Source organism: Dromiciops gliroides, chromosome 5, assembly GCF_019393635.1.
Source record: "Dromiciops gliroides isolate mDroGli1 chromosome 5, mDroGli1.pri, whole genome shotgun sequence".
Taxonomy (NCBI): Eukaryota; Metazoa; Chordata; class Mammalia; order Microbiotheria; family Microbiotheriidae; genus Dromiciops; species Dromiciops gliroides.
In genome coordinates, this window is record NC_057865.1 from 49,198,412 (window position 1) to 49,222,913 (window position 24,502).

The 24,502-nt window shown below is 38.8% G+C and overlaps 1 protein-coding gene across 4 annotated transcripts in view; it reads right to left on the minus strand.

Annotated features, from left to right (window-relative positions):
• The window catches only part of CDK14 (cyclin dependent kinase 14), a 673,880-nt gene that overhangs the window by 410,856 nt on the left and 238,522 nt on the right, over window positions 1–24,502 (minus strand). For all 4 annotated transcript variants that reach the window (XM_043967180.1, XM_043967183.1, XM_043967181.1 and 1 more), the window contains one exon: window positions 17,719–17,798. In XM_043967180.1, coding sequence (XP_043823115.1) covers window positions 17,719–17,798 — 80 coding nt within the window. The remainder of the gene's footprint in view (window positions 1–17,718; window positions 17,799–24,502) is intronic.

Consider the following 24,502-nt stretch of genomic DNA (forward strand, 5'->3'; position numbering starts at 1 on the left):
AATCTGTGGCAAAACAAAGAGAACAAATTCTTTTTTGGCCGTGTTGTCTCCTATCTCCGGACCTCCTCACGGGCTTTCACCTTATGCTTAGAATAGACCTACTCCCTCTTGACTACTGATCACGATCACTGACTGAACACATATTGCTAAAAAGAAATATTTACTTAATAAAGCTATCTTAATGGGATGGAAACAAAAAAGCATACTCCCAGGGGGAGCAGTGTCCCCTTCAGAAATGACAAAACAACTGGCAGCACTTTGCTTCATACTATTTCCTTCCTGAATCACCCTTTTGTTTTCATAATTTGATATTTTGAGAGCCCCTGCTCTCCAAGAGCCTACATAACCCCCTGCAGAAAGTTATGAGACTCAGGGTGCAGAATGAGATACACAGGATGGGTGTGTGTGTGTGTGTGTGTGTGTGTGTGTGTGTGCACGTGCGTGCGTGCATGCACGTGCATTTGGATATGTGGCGATTTTTTTTGTACAACTACACATATTCATTACAAGGGAAACACATATACACACACAATAAATGACTTCTCTTGTCTATATTCTCAGGGGCTTGTCCAAGATGGCATTGCACACACACATGTATGTATATCTAAATGTATACATGTATACTCGTATGTGCATGTATACACACAGACACACATATATGCATATACATATTTATGTTATATGGCAAAATTCTCTTTAAATTCCTTCAGATGAACCTTTCCCATAATATACTAGGTCTTGAATTTTTTTCACATATGCTATGCTGCATGTCCACAGTTGTCCCATTTGGTTCCTAAACTGTTTTATCTGACAAGTTTTAAAATAGCTTTCCCTGGGGGGGGGGGGGGGGAGTGGCATTAGAGTGTTAGGAAGCATCTCAAAATAGAAGAAGGGAATGAGCAATGTGTAAAGACCTGGCCTATTTCTCCTGGCTAGCACTTCACCTAATGGTTTGATGCTACATGATCTGGCCAGAAGGGCCCCCGAAGAGCCCCTAGACCTTAATGTCTCCTAGTAATGTCTCTTGGATGCTTTGATAATAACCCTTCCCTATTTGAACCAAAAGCTCTTAGTAACATCTCTAAGACTAGATGATTTTCTTCACCATGAGACACAGTTGTCTTTGAACTAAAATGCGCCGTCACACCAAAAACTACCCTTTACTATACCTGCCAGATTCCTCTGACCCCTTGACCTCCTTGGGAGATTTGGAGACTTGAATCATGGTGCTCAACTAGGAAAATCAAGTTTTGATCAGTAGTCTCTCCTCATTTCTTTCATTGCGGTTTAAGGGGGACCCAGTCGTATGACCTTGACGATCTCCTTTATGTGACACCAAACATTCTCTTTGTCCCCTTCTCTTCTGAATCCTAAATATAACAGTGCATCTCCAACTGAGTACTGGAAATTTCCCACCACAGTAGTCTCCTGTCCCCCTTGACCCACAGCCCTATAACTCCTTACTCTCCCTTTCCCTGCCAACCTCCTAAACAAAGTTGTGTGTACTTGTTGCCATCACTTTCTCCCTGACCACTTGCTTCTCAGGCCCCTGAAATTTGCTTTCCAATCCCAGCCTTTATTCAGTGGTAAGAGATTTAACTGAAGAGTCAGAAAACCTCGGTTCAAATCTCCACTCTGCTACTGACAGGGGGGAGCCACTTCCCATGTCTAGGCCTTCATCTGTAAAATGAAGAGGGCTTGCGTAGGCAGGTCCTTCCATCTTCTTTCCACCTCTAAAATGACGATCCCGTCATTTCCGCACCAAAAACTTCTCTCCTGGACTACTTATAGGGGTTAGAGGCATTTGGTATTAGTTCATATGTTCAGTTAGTTTTGTTGAATTGTCTCTGTTTGTTTTTTGCTTTTTGATGAGGCAATTGGGGTTAAGTGACTTGCCCAGGGTCACACAGCTAGTAAGTGTTAAGTGTCTGAGGCCGGATTTGAACTCAAGTCCTCCTGACTCCAGGACCAGTGCTCTATCCACTGCACCACCTAGCTGCCCCGAATTGTCTCTTTAATATCCATTCTTTCTTATAAAGAATGGCTACATGGGTAATTGGGGGTAGGCATATATTGGAAATGAAGGTGATATGTGTATATGATATGGCTATTTTATAAGCCTGGTCTTTTTCTATCCCATATATACCACTGCTTTCCTATTTTCCTACCTTCATGCCATACCATACCCCTTCCCATTTACCTGAATTCTATACATCCTTTGTGGTCTATTCAAATCTCATCTCTAACAAGGTGCTCTCCCTGTCAATTATCCTGAGGATATCTTCTTTTTCCAATAACACAATATAGATACTACTATCTTGGAACGTATTACTTCATAGATTGTATTATTAGTTACCTTTGCATTGATCCATATCTTATTTTACCAACCAGAGTTTAAGTTTCTCAATAAAAGAGATGATACAAATTCTCAAACTTCGTTGAATCTCCCATAATGCCTAGCATAGCACCTTGAACACAGTGGACACACAATAAAAAACTGGTGATGGATAAAGTTAAGAAGCCAACAGGAACCTGAGGGGTGAATAATTTTCAAAGCTATTTCAATAATGGTGAGGCCCTAAGGCATTTTTTAAATGCCTATTAGGCTAAGCGAGGAAATGTGATAAATGACTAACAAGTAAAATGTCACTGCTATGAAAGGCAATTAAAACAATGCAAGATAGAAGAGAAATCCTAGGATCGAAGACCCAGGATATGGACATTATTCAGATTGCCTGACTGGGAGAATAAAAATGGAGTGCAATAGTATTGTTAAAAATTCTCAATATGCCATAAATCTGGAAATAGGGCATCGTTTTTCTTACACAACACATGAAACTTCATCTCCCTCATAAAGATCATGTACCTTGGGGAGGAAGTGAGTCATTTTTAAAGTCACAACTCCAAGAACACAGAACTTCTGCCTAACCTGAAGGGTCATGTCATACTTTACTGTTCCCTTTTTATCCCAGGTATATTAATCAATATCACATTGGGGCCTTTGCTTTCAAAAATAAATGACTGCTGCCTCACAGTTTAACATTAAAAAAAAAAAGCAAAAACCTCTATTACCCTTCATTTATGTTGTACTAGAGATGTTATTTTGGATGTCTTTGAAGCATTTCAGAAGAAAACACCACAAAGCTTTTGCTTCAAGATATGCCAGAATGGTTGCTTTACTGAGAGAACCAGGTGTTTACCAACATAAATGTTTTGAATGTGACTTACCTTCAGGGAGCCACTGGGGGTAATGGCCCCCTCTCTCTTTTTCCTAGCACAGTCCTTAAAAATTGTCTTATGAACCCAAAGATCATTCAACTACTGACCCTCTGCTGGAGTAGCAATATTTCAATATGTCTGTGACAACATGCATCTCTGTTTCTTTGCTTTAGGGCTAGATAGACAACAGTTCTGGCCCCCCACTGAGTCACTAGCTCTCATATGAATGTGACATTTTGGTAAACCTACGGCTCTCTTAATGATCAATGGTGACCCCATCTTTCTTTGAATTCTGCTTTTGTACAGCCTGGGAAGAATTATACTGTGACCCCATCCTACAGAATGTCCATCCACTATAGAAACCATACTTAACTACCCTGTCAATATATCTAGGCCAATGACATCGAGTGCTGATAGCAATAAATGACAGGGGCCTAGATGTCCAAGACAGAAGGGATCTTTACCATCCCTTGGGTCCAAGTGAAGATGATGAACCTGGGCTCAGGATAATCAGCTTAGTCTGTCTTAGTATGTCTAAATGACATAATCTCTAAGAGAGAGATATCCCTGATAAAGCTGGCTTGGGACGTACCCTGGCAATCCTAAAATGTTCACTGTGCCAATGTCTAGGCTACACCTCTCTCCACAAGGAGAGGCAGTATGAGGTAGTGTAGACAGAGGCCCAGAGTTCAAATCCCCACTCTGCTACAACCTGTATTTCCTATAGGTTGGAACATTTCACATCTCCAGAACTCAGTTTCTTCACCTGTAAAATGAAGCGGTCAGACTTAATCACCAAGGCTCTAAACCTTATGGCACATTGACCAACTTCACTGTAAGGTAAGACTCTGAAGGACATCACCTCCTTCCCAAATCATAAACTAGCTTCAGTCCATACCAGCCCCTCCCCGCCAACAACTTCTCACCAATCTGACCCACCTTGATAACCACATATACCATTAATAACAGCTAACATGTATGCAACATTTTAAGGGTTGCAAAACACTTTACATATAATATTCATTTGAAACTCACAACCAGTGAGTTAGGTGCTATTGATATCTTTATTTTACAGATGAAGAAGCTGAGACTGAAAAAATTATTTTTCAAATACAATTCATGCAGGAGATGTTTACTACCATCTACTACTTCTTTGACTGATGATGTATAGATTGATTTGAGCTTGATGAGATAACACCAATATCTTCCTCTGAAGTTCCAGGAACTCTAAGCAAGTTTCGTGTTATATAGTTTGTAGGGTTTGGCCCATTCTACTTCTAATTAACAAGAGAAACTCAAAATACCGTTTTAAAGAAAAGACTAGAAAAAAATGGAATCTTGCTTATAAAGACAGCTTTTATCCTCCAAAAAAATGAAGAAATGATACTATTTTCTTTGTCCTCATGAGTCATATGACCAAACATCTTGCAGAAAGTGTTAACATCAATGGGCAACCTCCCATCAAATTATTCCAACACAGAGAGTAAGAATTATAGCAAACTGCATAAACTTCCATGAAATCTAAGTCTAGCCCCACAGATTTTTACAGTGTATTATAAAAGTTCCTACCTGTCAATCACAGAGAGGTTCTAAAGCAATTCATAGTAACTGACAGTGACAGACACAAGCGATGATTATTAGGTAGTTTCAGAGAAATATTTCTAACAAAATAAACGTGCATGCCATTATAGCATATTGTGTATCAAGAAATCTGATGGTACAATTATAGACGCTTGAGACACTAAGCAATGCTGCTACTCCTCCCTCCTTTTTTTTAATAAGAAACTCAAACAAGATGGTAAAGTCATAGATTGCGAAGCAATAAAATGACCTAATCCAACTGTTCTCCTTTATAGATAAAGAAAGTAAAGTGCAGAGAGGGAGATATTCAGGATCATGGAAGGAAGGGTCAAGCCAGGACTTCTGGCTCTAATATAATATTCTTTCTACTCTTTGACTCTGAACATCCTAGTCTCACTGATCAGTAGAGTAGGAATGGTGCTAAGAGATTAAAAAGGGGAGCCCAGAGAGGTGTGACCTCAGCCCACACAGTAAGTGGCAGGGTAAGTAGCTTTGTTCTCCACGTCCCCTGTTCTTTCCAATAACCATGGTGCCTCCAATGATGACAAGCTACAAAATTAAACTTTAACCCTTGTTTCTATCCCCTGGACCCATCCATGATGTGCAACTACCCTGCCTCTCCTCTTTCTTCTTTTTGGTAGATTTTTATCAGAATCTGTGTTTTGGCAGGCACACAGCATATTTCCCACATGGAAATCATCCTTTTCCTAGTGATATGAGCAACAGTGGAGAAGAATATGGAGAAATTAGGGAGAAAGGTGGCTCTTGTAAAAATGTACAGGATTGAGGTAAACTTTTCTGACTGAAAAGAATATTTGTGGCCTGCTCATTTTAGAAAACTATTTTCAAGGCTGACTATGATCACTGTGAAATGTCAACAGCAACAGGATTTATGAACCTAACGTCACCCTTTTATTTTGATTTTTGACAAGATTTGTGATTTCATTGCTGTTAGCAGTTCCCAGTGAGAAACTCTCCCTACAAATGTAGAACAGCATCTAATTGGCAATTTGTAGTGTGAGAGTTACCAGGAGTTTTGCCTAGGGTTACACAGCATTATGTATCTATCAGAGACAGGACCTGAACGCAGCACTTCCCGACTCTCCCAGCATTCAGTTCAATCCATCAGGCTGCCTCTTGCTACACTCTGAAGAAAGAGTTTAGTACCTCACTACAGCTACACAAAAGTGGGGGCCATGGATCTAACGATATAGTTCACAGGACCACCTTATAGAAAAGTCTTCCTGCCTTCTACAGAAAATTTTTCTAGCCCCTGCTTTATATAAACATCTGCCCATTAGTGAATGGTGTCACACAGACATTGTACATATATTCACCTCTTAGAATTTACAGATATATTAAAACAAATATACCTGAAGAACAAATTCTGATTTACCTAAATATATTCACAGGGTATCTAAAATAAAATCCAACATGGAGTTTCCTAAATGAAATTTCCATTCATAATCTTTACAGTTAAAAAAAAAGATAGTATCTTTTTTATTTCAATATTAAACCAAATCATAAAAACCAATAAAAGAGGTTTATCTAGGAAAGAGACAATTGTTTACTCAGAAGAGCAGAATGGCAGAAATATATGGAGTTGGGGGGGGGGAACCTATTTATAAAAGAAGAAATGAAAAGGGAAAGAAAGAGAAACAGCCACATGGCAGAATTATCCAGAATTATCCTCTGTTGCTTTGGTTAGAAATCAGTAGCCAAAGAAGATGCTAAGGCAAGAAAATGTTAAATCAAAGAAATTATAGTGCATGTGAAATTATCAAAAATGACAATTTGTTGCTTAATTTTATTAATTTTGGCTCTCTGAAAGTAACTTATTCAAGATCCTGAATTATTAACCTAAGCGTGGATATATTTAAAGGTTGACAATTAGAGTCTAAATATTGTTAGATGGATGACAAATGAAGTGGATACCTTCTAAACAGAAGTCTCCAGTTATTACATGGAACATATTAGACACAAACATATGAGTGAGCATGAACTAGCACACGTACACACACACATGCACAAAAGTCATTTGCACATATACTCATTGACTTAGAAACAACTTGGAATACCAGATATTTTAATTCCTGCTTATTGCAGATATAGAACAAGATGCTAAAATGAAAAATGAAAAAGAATGGCAATAATTCGCAAAGAAAACAAGCATAGGCTGTTAGCAATTTAAAAACACCCTCCCAATCAAAACTTCCAGTCTCTGCCCTGACCACCTAAAAACCTTCTTATGAGTACTACAGCCAGTGCAACTTGCAGTCAGGAAAGGAGTGATAGCAAACTAGTTAAAGGAGGTCTGAGATGTCCCATATGTGCCACTAGGTTGCTTCATCTCCACCTGAACAGTGGTCAAGTCAACAAGCACTTATTAAGTGTCTACTGTGTGCTGGGCACTGAGCTAAACACTAGAAAATACAAAGAAAGGGGGAGGGGGAACCAGTTCCAGCTCTAGTAGCTCACAGTCTAGTGGAGGTATCTTATGTTAGAACTCAGAATGTAATTTCTCACAAAAACATGGTGAAGGGGGGCTAAATCCTACAATACCATTACCACTCTGCTTCAGCTATAACATTAAGATTTATAAACTCAGGTATAGACCAACATCTCACACTGTATACTAAAATAAGGTCAAAATGGGTACACAGTTTATACATAAAGAGGGGTGCCATAAGTAAATTAATACAGCATGGAATAGTTTCTCTTTGATTTATGGTGAGAGGAAGAATTTAGAACCAAAGAAGATATAAAAAACATTGCAAAATGTAAAATGGATGATTTTGATTATATAAAAGTTAAAAACTTTTACACAAACAAAACCAATGCAAACAAAATTATAAAAAATCAAAGAACTGGGAAAGAATTTTTGCAACAAGCATCTCTGATAATGACCTCATTTCTCAAATCTGCAGAGAACTGAATCACATTTATAAAAATACAAGTCATTCTCCAATTGATAAATGGTTAAAGGATATGAAAAAACAGTTTTCAGACAAAGAAATCAAAGATATCTATAGTCATATGGAAGAAATACTCTAAATCACTACAGATCAGGGAAATACAAATGAAAACAACTCTGAGGTACCACCTCACACCTATTAGTATGGCTAATAGAAAAAAAAAAAGAAAATGTTGGATATTGGAGGGGATGTGGGGAAATTAGGATGTTAATCCACTGCTGGTAGAGATGTGAATTGATCCAACCATTCTGAAGAGCAATTTGGAACTATGCCCAAAGGGCTATCAAACAATGCATATCCTTTGATATGCATTTGATATGCAATACGACTACTAGGTTTGTATCCCAAAGACATCCCCAAAAAGAAAAAAAAAGATCTATTTGTATAAAAATATTTATAGCAGCTCTTTTTGTGGTGGCTAAGAATTAGAAATCAAAGAGATGCCCATCAATCGGGGAATGGCTAAACAAGCTTTGGTATATGATGGTGATGGAGTATTATTGTGCTATAAGAAATGACAAACAGGATGATTTAAGAAAGGCCTGGAAAGACTTATATGAACTGATGTATAGTGAACTGAGCAGAACCAGGAGAACATTGTGCACAGTGACAGCAATATTGGTTTTTTGGTTTGTTTGTTTGTTTGTTTGTTTGTTTGTTTTGTTTTGTTTTTGCAGGCAATGGGGGTTAAGTGACTTGCCCAGGGTCACACAGCTAGTAAGTGTCAAGTGTCTGAGGCCGGATTTGAACTCAGGTCTTCTTGACTCCAGGGCCAGTACTCTATCCACTGCACCACCTAGCTGCCCCCAGCAATATTGTTTGATGAAGAACTGGGAATGAATAACTAAACTGTTTTCAGCAATACAATGATCCAAGATAATCCCAAAGGAGTAATGATGAAGCATACTATCTGCTTCCATAGAAAGAACTGATATTGATTGAACACACACTGAAACATGCTATTTTTCATTTTCTTTCATTTTTTATTCGTTTTTAATACAAAATTAGTAATATGGCAATGTTTTAAATAATTACACATGTATAACCTCTGTCTGTTTACTGCCTCAGGGAAGGGAGGGAGGGAAGGAGGGATAGAATTTGGAACTCAAAACTTTAAATAAAAATGTTTATTTTTAAAAAGTATAAACTAAAAGGGTTGACCTGGGAAGTTGGCTGTCCACAAACACTTCTTTTATCTCAAGAAATTGCTGGAGGACTGAAATAACAGAAATTCTTCCTTCTTTCTCTTTTCTTCTCACTAGGTCCAGAAAGATTTTTTTAAAAAGCTGAATATCTACCTCCAAGTATGGGTATCCCTCCTGCTCCATGGGAAATACTGAAAAAATAATTCACTCAGTTTTCTGAATCTGAATAAATTCATTTCTTCAGAGGACATTTAGTACAAACTTGAACAGTAAGCCCCTCCAAAATATGTTCAGTCAACCAACCAATGAGCATTTATTAAGCACCTATTATCACTGTACTAGGTAATAGAGATACAAAGAAAGGAAAAAAAACAACCAAACAAACAGTGCCTGCCTTCAAGAAGCTTATATTCTGTTTATATAGGTGATATACACACACACACACACACAAATATACATAGACACAATACATATGGATGCTGTTCAGTCATGTCTGACTCTTTGTGACCTTATTTGGGAATTTTCTCGGCAAAGATACTGGAATGGTTTACCATTTCCTTCTCTAGTTCAGTTTATAGATGATGAAACTGAGGGAAACCAGGTTAAGTGACTTGCCCAGAGACAGAGACAGAGAGAGAGAAGAGAAAGCAGTCTACCAGGTCCGGGTTGGGGGAAGGGGATCAGGAATACATATGATCATGCAGTTCCTGCTCAAAAAAAAATATCTGTGAGAGAGAGCCAACCAATTCCCAAGGCAGTCCATCTCATCTCAGAATAATGAAAAGTTTTTCCTTACATTCAGCATAAGCTATTGTCTCAACAATTTTTTTCCCAGCTTCCTACATTGGAAAAAGAATCGGATTTGGAATCAAAGACCCTGGGGACTTAAAGAAAGTCTCTTGACTTCTCTGGAATTAAGATTCTTCATCTGTAAAAGGAGGGGGGATTGAGGGGGCAGGCCAGTGGCTGGACAAGATGAACACAAAGGTCCCTCTTTCTAACTCCCAGTGTATAATGTGTGATTGAGTTTGTCATCTGAGGGCAAGCAGAATCAGCATAATTCCTTCTGCATTTCAGCTACAAAGGATCAAGTTAAAAGAGCATCGAGGTCTGAAATGAAGGTTTGCTAGGAATTGCTTTTGAATATTTACATTTCACCACAAATATCATACTGACATTTTCTATCAAAACCCATGTTTCCAGCTAAGCCATTAAACAGCATGCAACTAATAGTTAAACATCACTTGGTATTTGCACAGTGCTTTACATATCTCAAAATAGATATATTTCTATCTCACCAGTGACAAAACTAAGCTAAGTGTCCCAGCACATATAAACTTCAACTCAAGGTCTCTACCTCCAGCTGCCAAGCCAAACTGCTTTACTCATCAAAGTCATTCTTCAGTGACCCTAGAGGTCAGCATGGCATAATACAGATGGATCACTGAGTTTTCACTCAAAGGACCTGAATGCAAATCCCAGTTCTTTCCCTTTCCTTTGTGACCAGGGAATAACCTGTCCAGGCCTAAGTTTCCTCATACATAAAATGAGGGGCTCATATTTGATTCTCTCTAGGTCTCTTCCAGCTCTAACTGTAAGATCCTATGAGAGGTCTGTATGGGCAGCTAGATGGCACAGTGGACAAAGTGCCAAGCATGGAGTCAGGAAGACATACTCCTGAGGTCAAATCTAGCCTCAGACTTTTACTAGCTGTGTGACCCTGAGCAAGTCACTTCACCCTGTTTGCCTCAGTTTTCTCGTTTGTCAAATAATATGGAAAATGAAATAGTAAATCACTCAAGTATCTTTGCCAAGAGCAAATGGGATCACAAAGTGTCAGAAACAACTGAACAACAACAACAAGATAGTATCCAAAGAGATCTAAGAAAAAAGAAAAAAGTCCTATATATACAAAACTATTTATAGCAGTTCTTTTTGTGGTGGCAAGGCATTGGAAATCAAAGGAATGCCTATCAATTGGGAAATGGCTGAACAAGTTGTGGTATATGATTGTGATAGAATACTATTTCACTATATGAAATACAAGCAGAATGGTCTCATAAAAACATATATGAACTGATGCAAAGTAAAGGAAGAAGAACCAGGAGATCACTGTACATAGTAACAGCAATATAGTACGATCATCAACTGTGAATACAATGATCCAAGACAATTCCAAAGGACTTATGATGAAAAATGCTATCCAGCTCCAGAGAAATAACTGATGGAGTCTAAATGCAGATTGAAATACACTTTTGGTAAACTTTCTTTTTCTTGGTTTTGGTCTGTGTTTTCTTTTACAACATGGCTAAAATGGAAATATGTTTTGCATGACTACAACATGTGTAATCTATATCAAAGGACTTACCTTCTCAAGAAGGGGTGACAACTGGAAGGAAGGGAATTTGGAACTTAAAATTACTTTCTAAATTAACATTAAAATGTTTCACATATAATTGAGATGAAAATAAAATAAAATCGTTCTTTAAAAAAAAATGCTTTGAATCTCCTGGTAGAAAAGCTTTCTGTGAAACCTTTCTGTGGTTCCAGAATATATCAAGCTCTGGAGCTGGGATCACAGAGGAGTTATTGTGTGTGGATTTCTATAGTCATTAAAAGCCAAGAAAAAGGGCAAAGTGAGGGTAATAGCATCAGTGCAACAGAGAAAAGGAATATAAAAAGTGCCCTGTCAATTTAGAGAAGAAAGAGGCTAAAGAATGAAGAGAAAGGGGGGACAAATCATCATCATCGATCAGACTTTCACTATTTCCTCTTGCAGCACAGCCATTCACCTATGGCAAGGTCACTCAGCAGGTAGATTTTATTTGAAAAAGCATGAGGAAATAGCCAAAGAAGTCTTTATTCAAAGAAAGACACCGTGGTCCTAGGAGATGAGTTGCTCTAGGTCTTATCCATTCTCATAATATTCCCTTCTGCCCACAAAAGATCAATACCTACAAATACAAATTTAAAGGGTATCTATGGTTAGAGAAAGGAAATATAGATTACTGAAAAGAATCACAAAAAACTACATTGCATCAAAATCAAAATATTAGAGCTGGAAAGGGTCTTAGAGATCAGAGATTCTTAAGATTTGGATTAGCTCAAGAGACATCCAAGGTGACCCATACTGAAAAAAGATATCCTTACTCCAAAACAGCTAACAAATGATATTGTTGTTTAGCTGTTTTTCAGTGGTATCTGACACTTCAAGACACTTTTTTGCCGTTTTCTTGGCAAAAATACTAGAATGGTTTACCTTTTCCTTTTCCAGCTCATTTGACAGGTGAGGAAACTGTGGTAAACAGGGTGAAATGACTTACTCAGGGTCACACAACTAACAAGTGGCAGAGGTCAGATTTGAACTCAGGTTTTCCTAATTCCAGGCCCAGCACTGTGCCACCCAATTGCTAATCAAGTGGTATTTCTAGCCCATCTTTAATGGCCTCAAAAGAGAGGAAACTTCTCACTCCTGAAGCAGCCCATTCCACTTCTGGACAATTCTAATTATTAAAAAAAAAAAAAGTTTTTTTCATGACATTTTTCTCTCTCCAACTTCTATACTTTACTCTTGCTTCTGCCCTCCAAGACCAAAAGGAACAAATGCTAAGATCTTTTCAATATGACCCCCATTCAGATGTCTTCTTTTCTCCAAACTAAACACTTTCACTCAATCTTCACTTGACTCCTCTGGAATCACCTCCCCTTCATGAAACCATTCTGGGTGTTTATAATACCTAGTTGCTTTATTAGAGAAGTTCACTAATCATCCCTTTAATGATCTATTGATTCCTATTCTCAGGAATCAAAGCCAAGGTCACTGTCCTACAGTTAATAGATTTCATTCTCTTTCTTTTCTGAAAATGGGCAGAATATCTGCCATTCTCCAAACCTGCAGTGCCTCCTCCCTTATCTGTTATTTGTTTTAATAGCTGAAGATGTAACCCATCTGTAATATGTGTTTTTTAATTTATCAAGGGCATTGAAGACAACTAGAAGCTATGAATGGCAATCAAGGCTCTTTAAAACCTAGCTTCCTCCTATCTTTCCAGTCTCCTCACACCTTACTCTCTTCTAAGTACTCTTCAACCCAACTGACTTCTTTGCTTTTTTATCAACGAGACTCCAGACATTTTCTCTCACTGTCCCCCATGCCTGGATTACTCTTCTCTATTCATCTCCCCATACTGGCTTCCTGTAAGTCCCAAATAAAATCCCATATTCTGTAGGAAGTCTTTCTCAATCCCACTTAATCCTAAACCTTCCCTCTCTTCATTATTTATTTTATCCTGTACATATTTTGTTTGTATATATTTGTTTGCTGTTTTCTCTCATCAGCCTGTAAGCTCCTTGAGAGAAGAGAATGTCTTTTGCTTCTTTTAGTATCCTTACTGCTTAGCACAGTACATTGCATATAGGAGGTAAGAAATGTTTGTTGACTGTTATTATCTCCTTAATTATCTTGGGTATCAACTAGATAGGATTATTGATTCAGAGCTACAAGGTGCCTTAGAGGCAAGCCATCCAGCCCAACTGCCTCATTTTATTAATGAAAAAAAATTGCATATAGAAAGTTAAAGTATCTTGGGCTGCGGTTTTCTCTATGGCAGAGAAAACAGAAACAAAATTCAAATTGAGTAGTTGTACCTTCTCTGTGTCATCAGTTATCATCATTCTTTCTACCCATGCTTTCTGTTGCCCTTAGCTTTCCTTACCAACCTCAGATCAGTCTGAGCCTTATTAACACTCCTAAAACTGTCCTTAAAGCATTGTATCATATGTTGTGTGTTCATTTTCTTTTACCTGTTGTTGCAACCATCTTATTTACCTATTTTTTTTAAAGTCAAGTTGAATAGTGAGTTCTCTATGCATCAACATCAGTTCCTTCAGACCATTCCCTTTCCCCCCCACCCTCCCCCCATTTATCATAATTGTTTCCTTTCGTGGCTAAAGAATTACATTTTGGGGGGCAGCTAAGTGGCACAGTGGATAAAGCACTGGCCCTGGATTCAGGAGAACCTGAGTTCAAATCTGTCCTCAGACACTTGACACTAGCTACGTGACCCTGAGCAAGTCACTTAACCCTCATTGCCCTGAAAAAAAATTCCATTTTTGAAAATTTCTGCTGAATTCCTCTGTAGAACTTGACTCCATGTGATACTCCTTTTCTTTCTTCAAAATGTCGGCTACATGTCAAACTTTGCTAACCTTTCCTATCCTTCTGTATCACAAACTACAAGGAGCAATGGTCACTTCCTCCACAAGGTTGCTATCATTTCCACTCCAGGAACCAGCAGTTATTTGTCATGAGAGTCAGAGGGGGGCTACAACTTCCCCCATTGGAGGATGAAATTATCATTAAGACAAATTAAGAAGTCATTAGTTGCGGCAGCTAGGTGGCGAAGTGGATAGAGCACCAGCCCCTGGATTCAGGAGGACCTGAGTTCAAATCTGGCCTCAGACACTTGACACTTACTAGCTGTGTGACCCTGAGCAAGTTACTTAACCCTCATTGCCCCTCAAAAAAAAAAAGAAGTCATTAGTTTTGCAGGGCAAAAGCTCCAGCAACAGTGTGGATAATGTTCTCCTATTGCTACTAAATTGTGCCTCTATGCCAGGTTTGTCATCTGCTTCCTAAATTCATCCATTTCCTCTTTCTGGGTAGGTGGTCTGTAGTATATTGGAATGACAAAATCACTTGCTTCCCTTTCTGTTGATCTTCACCCAAATGTTCTCCACCACACTTTCCCCCTTCTGGTTCTTGGATTTCTTACTATCAATATGCTTTTATTTTCTTTTTCAGGGAGGGAAGGAAAAGAAAGAATGTTATATTGATATCATTTTTCTTGCATGGTTGCCACTCCTCAGCGATTCCCTTTAAATGAGAGAGAGAATGATTTCTTAAAAACAGTTTTATTGATTCCCTGTGATTTTTAATTCCCAATTCTTCTTTGTATCACTAAAGTGTCTTGTGTGCTCATACAATTGTAGATTTAGGGTGGGAAAGGCCTTTAGAATTCATCAAATCCAATTCCCTTTTCTTAATGGTGAGGAAAATGAAGCTGAGAGAGGTGAAATTGCCTTCCACTGTTGCACACATAGTAAGTGGCAGAGATCAGAATTGAACCCAGGTCTTCTCATTCCAAACCTAGCATTCTTTTCACTAGACCACTGTCTTCATGAAAGTATAATTTAATATACAATGCTACTATGCCCCTTTTATCTAGCATGTTTTATTTGAATTAAGCATATCCAAGAAGAGCTATATTGCACTCATGAGTCTCATACCAGCAAGTTTATGTGATATCTTTGAGGTTGTGGCATTAGGACCTCTAACTCATCTTCCATGCTGCCAAATCTAAAGAGATGTGAGACTAAGGGTTTTGCTACTGACTACTTTAGCAGATTTTTTTCTCCTCTATACTTCTGGGTGTCTCAGCTATACATAGATGACTCCAAAATCTACATCTCCAGTGTGATTCTCTCTCATCTCTTATCTGGTGTCATTGTCCCTAAAACTCATTTTCCGCATTCTCAGACAGGCACCATTATACATGCTATACACCCTGCCTTGGATCTTCCTTTCCATTTATATAAATTCCTATCATTCCCCTAATACTCAGATTACATCCCATCTCTCCAGGGTAGTCTCTTCCTGCAACCCCAACCTACTATAATCTCTCAATCCCTTGAATATAAACTTGTTGTTTATAATACTAAGTACTTTTCATATGCTACCTATAGTAATTTCCAGTGTTGTATGGAACTCTGAAAACTATCTAGTCTAATGCTTATTCAAAACACAAATTCAGTCTACACTCTTCCCAATATATATCCATCCAACATTTGAGAGACACTTGTAGAAACAAGAACTTCACTACATCATGAAGCAGCACATTCATTTTTTTATCTCTATTGATTAGTAAGATTTTCCTTATACTGAATCGAAATTAATTTCTTAGAACTTCTGGCCAATGGTTCTAATTTTATCCTCTGGGAGCATGCAAAAAAAGAGAACCTCTGCGGCAGCTAGGTGGTGCAGTGGATAAAGCACTGGCCTTGGATTCAGGAGGACCTGAGTTCAAATCCAGCCTCAGACACCTGACACTAGCTGTGTGACCCTGGGCAAGTCACTTAACCCTCATTGGCCTGCCAAAAAAAAAAAAGAGAGAGAGAACCTCCACAATATTTCAAGATAGCTACAATATCCCCATCCACATATACTCCTATTCAGTCATCTATTCTCTATGCTAAAATTCAGTCTCTCAAATTGCTCCTAAAATTCACAGACCTATTGACCTACATGACATAATTTTGAGGTCCTTTTGATGAAACCTGAGTTTATCAGACTCCTTTTTAAAATATAGTTCCCATGATGATTCTCTTAGAAGGGAAGTTGAAAGGAAACAACTTGGAGAAATTCTATTGGTGATGGATGATAGATAGATAGATAGATAGATAGATAGATAGATAGATAGATAGATAGATAGATAGATAGATAGATGAAAATTAATGAAAGATGGTATCCAGAAAGGGGTGTGCAATAGTATACAAATTGTCTGACCAGGGAAGACTATGTGAAAAGCATCCAAGAATGAATGATACACCCAGAAACCCTCCTTTCTTCCAGCTACTTCCACTTGTGTTTTCCTTCCTCACTTAACTTTGTTTCTGTTCTATATGTTGTTTGGGGAACAAGTCTAGTCCCCCAGCTCACCCACTGGAAAACTCATTGTTCATTGAAAAGACACTTCTTCCCTGTTCCTTTGCTGAGTCAGGTGGGTGGGGAATATCACATAAAATGTCAGAGTTTTTGATTAAATGGTCAATTTCTTTTGTTCATTTTCTTTTTTCTTTTCTTTTTTTTTTTTTTTTTAGTGAGGCAATTGGGGTTAAGTGACCTGCCCAGGGTCACACAGCTAGTAGGTGTTAAGTGTCTGAGGCCAGATTTGAACCCAGGTACTCCTGACTCCAGGGCCGGTGTTCTATCCACTGCGCCACCTAGCTGCCCCCCATTTTCTTTTTTCTTAAAAAAAAAATATTTGTTAGATGAAATGGTTATCTAGGAGGGAAGAGCAATGGGGGCGGGAATTTAGGAGATGTATAGTGAAGTCCAAGTTCAAAAGACATGACATAAACTTGTAGTGGACCAGTCAGCAAGGAGAGGCAGAATTTAAGACTTGAAACATAGCGATTGACTAGGAGATGCTAGTTTCAATTAGTGGTTTTTCCCTCTTACTTTATTATTGATTTCCAGTTCTCTTTATGTCCAGTACCTTCATGGTGATTCCTCAAAGAACATAAGCATTGGTATGTTCATCAATAAGCTGCCCTTGCCCATTCTAAGGCACCATACAACCTCTCTGGGTGTTCTCCATACTCATTCAAATCAAAGAAATAAATGTTAAGTCAAAATGAGATCATAACACTACTTCTCACCAGTTTCTCTCTCTCTCTCTCTCTCTCTCACACACACACACACACACACACACACACACACACACACACACACACTCCCCTCCCTGCTACATGGCATTGACATCACCATCACCACTAGATAGTCAAAACCAGCCGTTGTAACCACCAAAATTTGGAGGTTTTCTTCTGTGCCTAATTACATAGGGATGGGTACACCCTCTTTATGATAAATTCCCATATTGGAAAGCACTTTTGATTTTTAAATGACCAGTTTTCCTTTTCCCAGAACTCTCCTCATTATTCCTTGCTTTATAGTGTTTCTTTAAATGGCTAAACAAGCTTACAGTGAAATCACAAAGAGCGTTAAGACAAAAGCATACCTTCCCGGATGGCGGTGAAGGGAGTACCTTCTTCCTCTTGGAGCCGGATCACCTTTAGTGCCACTAGTTTCCCATTTACCCTGGGAAAAAGGAAGAGGAGGGAAAGAGCAAAAAGTAAGAATGAAAATATGTCCCCATGACAGCCCCAATTGTCTTCCCTCTGGTGTCCTGTACTTTTTCACTGAAAATGTCAGTGATTCGGTTACACCATGTGAAGACACATTCTGGAGGGGTGAGTTTCCATATCATCAGTTTTTCAAATATTCACACTTGCACAATCCAAGAACTAATCTCAGCTTTCCTGAGTCAGTCCATGTTTCTTTTTAGAATTAAATTTAAAGCTTAAAGAAATCACAGTGTTGGGAAAACATCCCATAATGTCGCTGTGCAAACTTTTGATCATTTGATTATAGATTCATTCAAACCAATAGTTCCAAAAATAATTCTCCTTTTCCAGTAGCTCTTTGTCTCTTCCCTTACTTGGTCCTCCATCCACTAACTATGAACAAACACCCCCTGTGACTCCCCATTCAATGCAATTCAATAAATATCTTTAAATCACCTGTTTTAAAGTACAGGTCACTAGGCTAGGAATACAAAATTAAATAATTACAGTTTCTAGCAATGTGGGTTCAATTCTTCTGAGTAGTTTAGGTTTTCTTGAATGTCTCAATATTGATGGAATATTAGGTTCTCAGATACAAGAAAAAACTGAATATATTACAGTCATGAAATTATAGTTACCAAGTTTTAATTTTGGAAGGGACTTTAACAGATACTATATTCAATCTGCCCCCAAAGAGATTTTCAACCATAACACAGCTGGCAAGGGGTCATCTGACTTCTATTTAAAGACACCCAATGAGTGGAAAAAACAGTGATTCCTGAGGTATGTTATTTGACTTTAGTTGTTGTTTAGTTGTTTCAGTCATATCTGACTCTCTGTGACCCCATTTGGAGTTTTCTTGGCAAATATACCCAAGTGGTTTGCCATTTTCTTTTCCAGCTCATTTGACAGATGAGGAAACTGAGGCAAACATGGTTAAGTGACTTGCCCAGGGTCACACAGCTAGTAAGTGTTTGAGGCCACATTTTGACTCAGGAAGATGAGTCTTCCTAACTCCATGTCCTTCTATCTACTGTGCTGCCTAGCTACCCCTCATTCCATTTTTGCACTGCTCTGTTAAGTCCTTTACCATTGTGGTCACCCTCCTTTGGACTTCCTTCCAGCCCTTCTTCAAGTATGGCACATAGAATGGTTCACAGTATTCTAGACCAGATTAGACCAAGGCAGAGCACAGAAGAACCATCAACTCTTTATTCCCAGAATTGACGCCCCTCCCAGCATCACATCAGGTTTTTGACACTCATGTGATAGTGTAGAACCATACTGCACCCACAGTCCATTAAAATCCCCAAATATTTTTTTTCAGAACTATTATCTGTGTCTCCCCATCTTGTGCCTGCGAAGTTGACTTTCTTGAACCAGAGTATAAAACTTCTTATTTATTCTTATTCAGTTTCATCTTCTTAGAATCATCCCAATGCTCTAGCCCATGAAGATATTTTTGGATCTTAATTTGTCATCCAGAGTGCTAAGCTATCCCTCTGAGTTTTGTGTCATCTGAAAATTTGATCAACATACCATCTCTGCCTTTATCCAAGCCACTGACAAAATGTGAAACAGCACAGGGCCAAGCACAGATCCCTGGGGCACATCACTGGTGCCCTTGTGCCAAATTAATATTGAACTTTTAATGAATATTCCAGTCATTCAACCAATTCCAAACCCATCAGACTGTATTACTGGGAGTCCAGATCTCTTTATCTTTTCCACAAAATATTATGATGACCTTTATTAAATACTTAACTACATATCTATATGTTGTCATATCTAGTGTTGCCTTGAAATGACAGTTTAATAACCTGGTAAAAATGGAAAGTGGCAATAATTGGTCCTTGGTGAAACCATGAAGTGATCAGGTTCTTGGTGATAACTGTTCCCTCTGCTACATATTCACTCATGATTTATATGGGGCATCTAGGTAACGCAGTGGATAGAGCATTGGCCCTGAAGTTGGGAGGACCTAATCTCATCTCAGACACTTACTATCTGTTTGACCCTGGGCAAGTCATTTAACCCCAATTGCCTTAAAAACATCCAGGGCCATTTCCAGTCATCCTGAAATACATACGTACGTACATACATACATACATACATATATATGTATGTATCTCAGGATGATTGGAATTATATATAGATATGGATATAGAGATAGAGATAGAGATAGAGATAGAGATAGAGATAGAGATAGAGATAGAGATAGAGATAGAGATAGAGATAGAGATAGAGAGAGAGAGAGAGAGAGAGATAGAGAGAGAGAGAGAGAGAGAGAGAGAGAGAGAGAGAGAGATAGATAGATAGATAGATAGATAGATCGATCTTATCCCTGGACTCAGATGGCTCTGGAGGAGAGAGTGAGGTTGATGACTTTGCACAGCCCTCCCTCATTTAAATCCAATTCATTATAAGTCATGATATCACCCAGATGTCATGGTCCAAATGAAGGCCAAACAACGACGATGACGATGACGACAACGACAACAACAACAAACAACATGATTTATTTAATGATCTACTCTAGAATTTTCCTAGGAATGGAAGTCAAGCTCACTGACCCATATTGGTTAGAAATGCAATGCTTTTCCCCCTCCAGGTACATATTGCCTAACTGGAACATAAATATGATCTCTCTTTGGGAGGGGGGAGGGGGTTGAGGTCAGTGACTAAGCAGCATTAGGAAACTACTTTAGGTATAGCTCCATGGCCAGAACTACAATACAGCACATCCTCAGGGTTAATAGAGAGCCAAGTGTTTTAAGGAGGTTAAAGAAAAGAAAAACTACTTTAGCATGGACTTAAAGGTGAGAAGCAGTACATTCCTCTGCTAATTTTTTTTTCCTCAGCCTATTTAAGCTTACCATCCTGGATCTCAGGAGAAAAAAATAAATCTAAGAACTGCTTTGATTCTCTCACTAATTTCTTCCCCTTCCCTCTAATCTTATCATTTCCCTGATACTGCCCCTCATAAAAAGAGATAAATACACACATCAATATACCTATGTACATATTTGCAACTCTTTCCCTAGGAGATTAATGTCCTTCCTTTTGCCACTGCATTCAACCTCACCTTTTGCTTTATTTTAAAACAAATGTGCCTACTGTTTCTGAAGAGTCTGCATTTAAACAAGGCAACCAAGCTGGGAAAGTAGGTTGAAGTCCACAGCTGTTTCATTAATGCATCAGAACCCAATACAAATTGAATGCTGAGGAATACAAGGTTAATAATACAATGTTCTAACTCACTGTTGAAATGTGTCTTAGAGATATCCCCCACAGTACCTAGAATACCTACAGTAAGTAGCACATGCTTCACACATCCCAAGAGTTCATCTTTAAATAGCCACTGATAGATTACAGAGCACTTTCCTCATAATAACACTGAATTTGGGAAGAATTAAAAGTGATGAAGAAAACACATATCGCCTCTTTGGAAGAGATGGTGCTATGCAAATTTTTCACAACACATTTATCCAACAGGCAAATGAGTACAAGACCTTCAAGACTGACAGCACCCCCCCACCCCCAACCACCTGTCATGATACCAACATAGGCCTCTCTGTCATCATACAGAGAAGCAACTCCTATGGAGAAGAGGCTACCCACTGTCAACTGCCTGCCACTTACAGGATGGGCAAGCCAATTCAGGCTTGTGCCAGACAAGTCAAATTATCACCACTACTTTGACAACATTCCCATAGATTCTGATGGAGACAGCCCAAGAACCTGAACCCATGAGCCTTGGGAATAATGCAAAGCTAGGGAAGATGGAGGAAAGAAAATTCTTGTCACTAAAGTCCTTGGCACTGTCACACAGCTCAACATCAGAAACTGACATGATTTCATCAGTGGAAATAACATGAAAGAAAAATCATCACCATCTGCTTTGCCACTGTGCCCTAAGGACCAAGGAAACTTCCCAGCTGTGGAAGCTTCCAGAGATGTTGCCTCCAACATCAGAATGTGAGCTTATTCAAAGCAAGAACTGTCCTCCTTTTCTGTTTCAATCCTCTCCACTTAGCAAAGTGCTTGGCATGTAGTAAGCTCTTAATAAGTACATTCTTCATTCATCCATCATCCATTCCAGATATTGGTAGCCAGTATCAATTGGCCCCTGGGAAACTGTCTCACATTCCTCATTGAGCTCCTTGCCTAGTTCATAGTGTCATCAGCACACACACACACACACACACACACACACACACACACATACACGTACATATGTGTGTAAACATGTGTGTATGTGTATACATATATCTTCAAATACTCTAAGTTCTCAATTCTTCATCATATTTAATTCACATGATCTACTCCCCCACTCTACCTCAGCTATAGAGGTAGCCACATTCTTTGTCTTTCCATTATAAATGTTCCCCATGCATGAACTCTGATGCTCTTTTATTGAATCAAAGTATTTTCTCTTTCTGTGTTTACCAATGCCTGATGACCCCTAACCTTCTTCTTTGCTTTCATCATAACTTCCATTCACTTTATCCTTCAGTTCTTTCTCATCTATATCACCTCTGCAGTAGCTAACCTCTCCTCCCTTCTGTCTCAAACTTGGGATGAACCAGTTCAGTTCTTCACTATATTATCCTATTACTGACCACAGATTGCCAAACCCCAATCCTGGATGATTCTCACCATCTGCCTTCTTTGCTCCTATTCACATGCCACTCAAAAGAGAAAATCATAAAACCATTCCAATTAGGCCCACCATAAATTTATATTATCTAATATGAATTGGGCTTTCACAAGGTACGATTTTTACACCTCCCTAATTGATTCTCTCTCCCACTAACCACAGTGACTCCTCCAAACTTCTTCATGCTTCCTCAAGCTTCCCAATGCAACCCATTTCCCCATCCTCTCATCTCGGGACTTCACCTCATGCATTACCCAAATAGACTTAGTCCATTTACAGAGAGCTTCCTCTTCTCTTCTCTGCATTTCACAGAGCTTAGACATCTTTTCCTTTATATCTCCGTTTTATTCCTTGTTTTCATTGAAAAGGAGAGCCTTTCTCCTTGTCAAGGCTCTACACCAGACCCCTTCCCATTTTCATCAGATTGCCTCCATGGTCAGCCCCCACCCTCTCTTTAATTTTCAATCTCTCCATTTCTACAGGTTTTTTCCACATTTCCTATAAACAAGCCCATATCTCCCCTCACTTTAAAAAAAAACACCCTGCTAGCTATTGACCTGTATGTCACATCTCCATCTTGGTCAAACTCTCTGGAAAAGACACCCAGCACTAGCTACACCTCCACTTGGTCTCCACTCATCCTTTGCAATGGAAAAGCACATACAATCCCTCCTCATCTCTCTCCTCACTTAGGATAACAGCTTTCCAGTTATTCTCTCTACCTCGAGTCTCTCAAACCATTCTCCATTCATCTGGAATAGTGCTTTTCATCAAGCATAAGAACATACCCTGCCATTTTCCTTGTCGATAAACTCCAGTGACTTCCTATCATCCCTGGGATCAAATACAACTTCTGTGTTTGGCATTCAAGTCCACACTAAACCTGAACCCTTCCTAACCTTCCAGTCTTCTTGGCCTTAACTCCCCTTCACCTACTCCCTGACCTATCTGCTATTGCTAACACTCCCAATCTCCCACCTGGGACCTTGGCCCTTGCTGTTTTCCATGCCCCAAATCCTCTCCCTCTTCATCTCTCCCTCTTCTCTTCCCAGCCTTCCCTCAAGACACTGCTCAAAGAAAGAATGGATGGAGTCTGAAGGCAGACAGCAGCCAACTATTTTCATATTCTTTATTTTTTTCATGGTTTTTCCTTTTGCTCTGTTTCTTCTTCCACAACATGACTAATATGGAAATATGTTTTACAAAATGCATATATATATGTATTTATATACATATACATACACACATACCTATATTAAATTGTTTACCGTCTCAGCCAGAGAAGGGAGGGGAGAGATGGAAACAATTCAGAAATCAAAATTTTATTTTATAACAAAAGAATGTTGGGGCAGCTAGGTGGCGCAGTGGATAGAGCACTGGCCCAGAAGTCAGGAGGACCTGAGTTCAAATCGGGCCTCAGGCACTTAACACTTACTAGCTGTGTGACCCTGGGCAAGTCACTTAACCCCAATTACCTCACTAAAAAAAAAATAATGTTATGAATTGTCTTTATGTGTAATTGGACAAAATAAAATACTATTAAACAGAATAGGGAAAACAGTTGCAGCTCAAATCCTTCCTACAGCAAGAGGCCAGTCTAGGCCTTCTCTTAAATGACTTTCCATGTCCTAAGTGTATATCTTATGTATTCAAAATTATTTACATCTCTTCTCCTCTATTAAGTGAGCTCCTTGAGGACAAGGCCTGAATTTTTGCCTTTCTTTGTATTCTCAGTGGTTAGCAGCCATGGTAGTCACAAATTGAACACTTACTTCAAAAATGGCACCTGCTTCACAGGGTTGTTGAGAAGATCAGATTGAGATAACCTATGTAAAAGCACTCTGCAAACCTAATTAACTAATTAATAAACCTTATTAAAGAGACCATCAAGAGCTGATAGAACAGAAATTATCCTCCTCCTTTACAGATAAGGAAAGTGAAGTTTAAATGACTTGCCACAGCCACAGGACACGTAATGGGGTAGAAGCTAGAACTGAGTCCGAGTTTTCTATAACCCT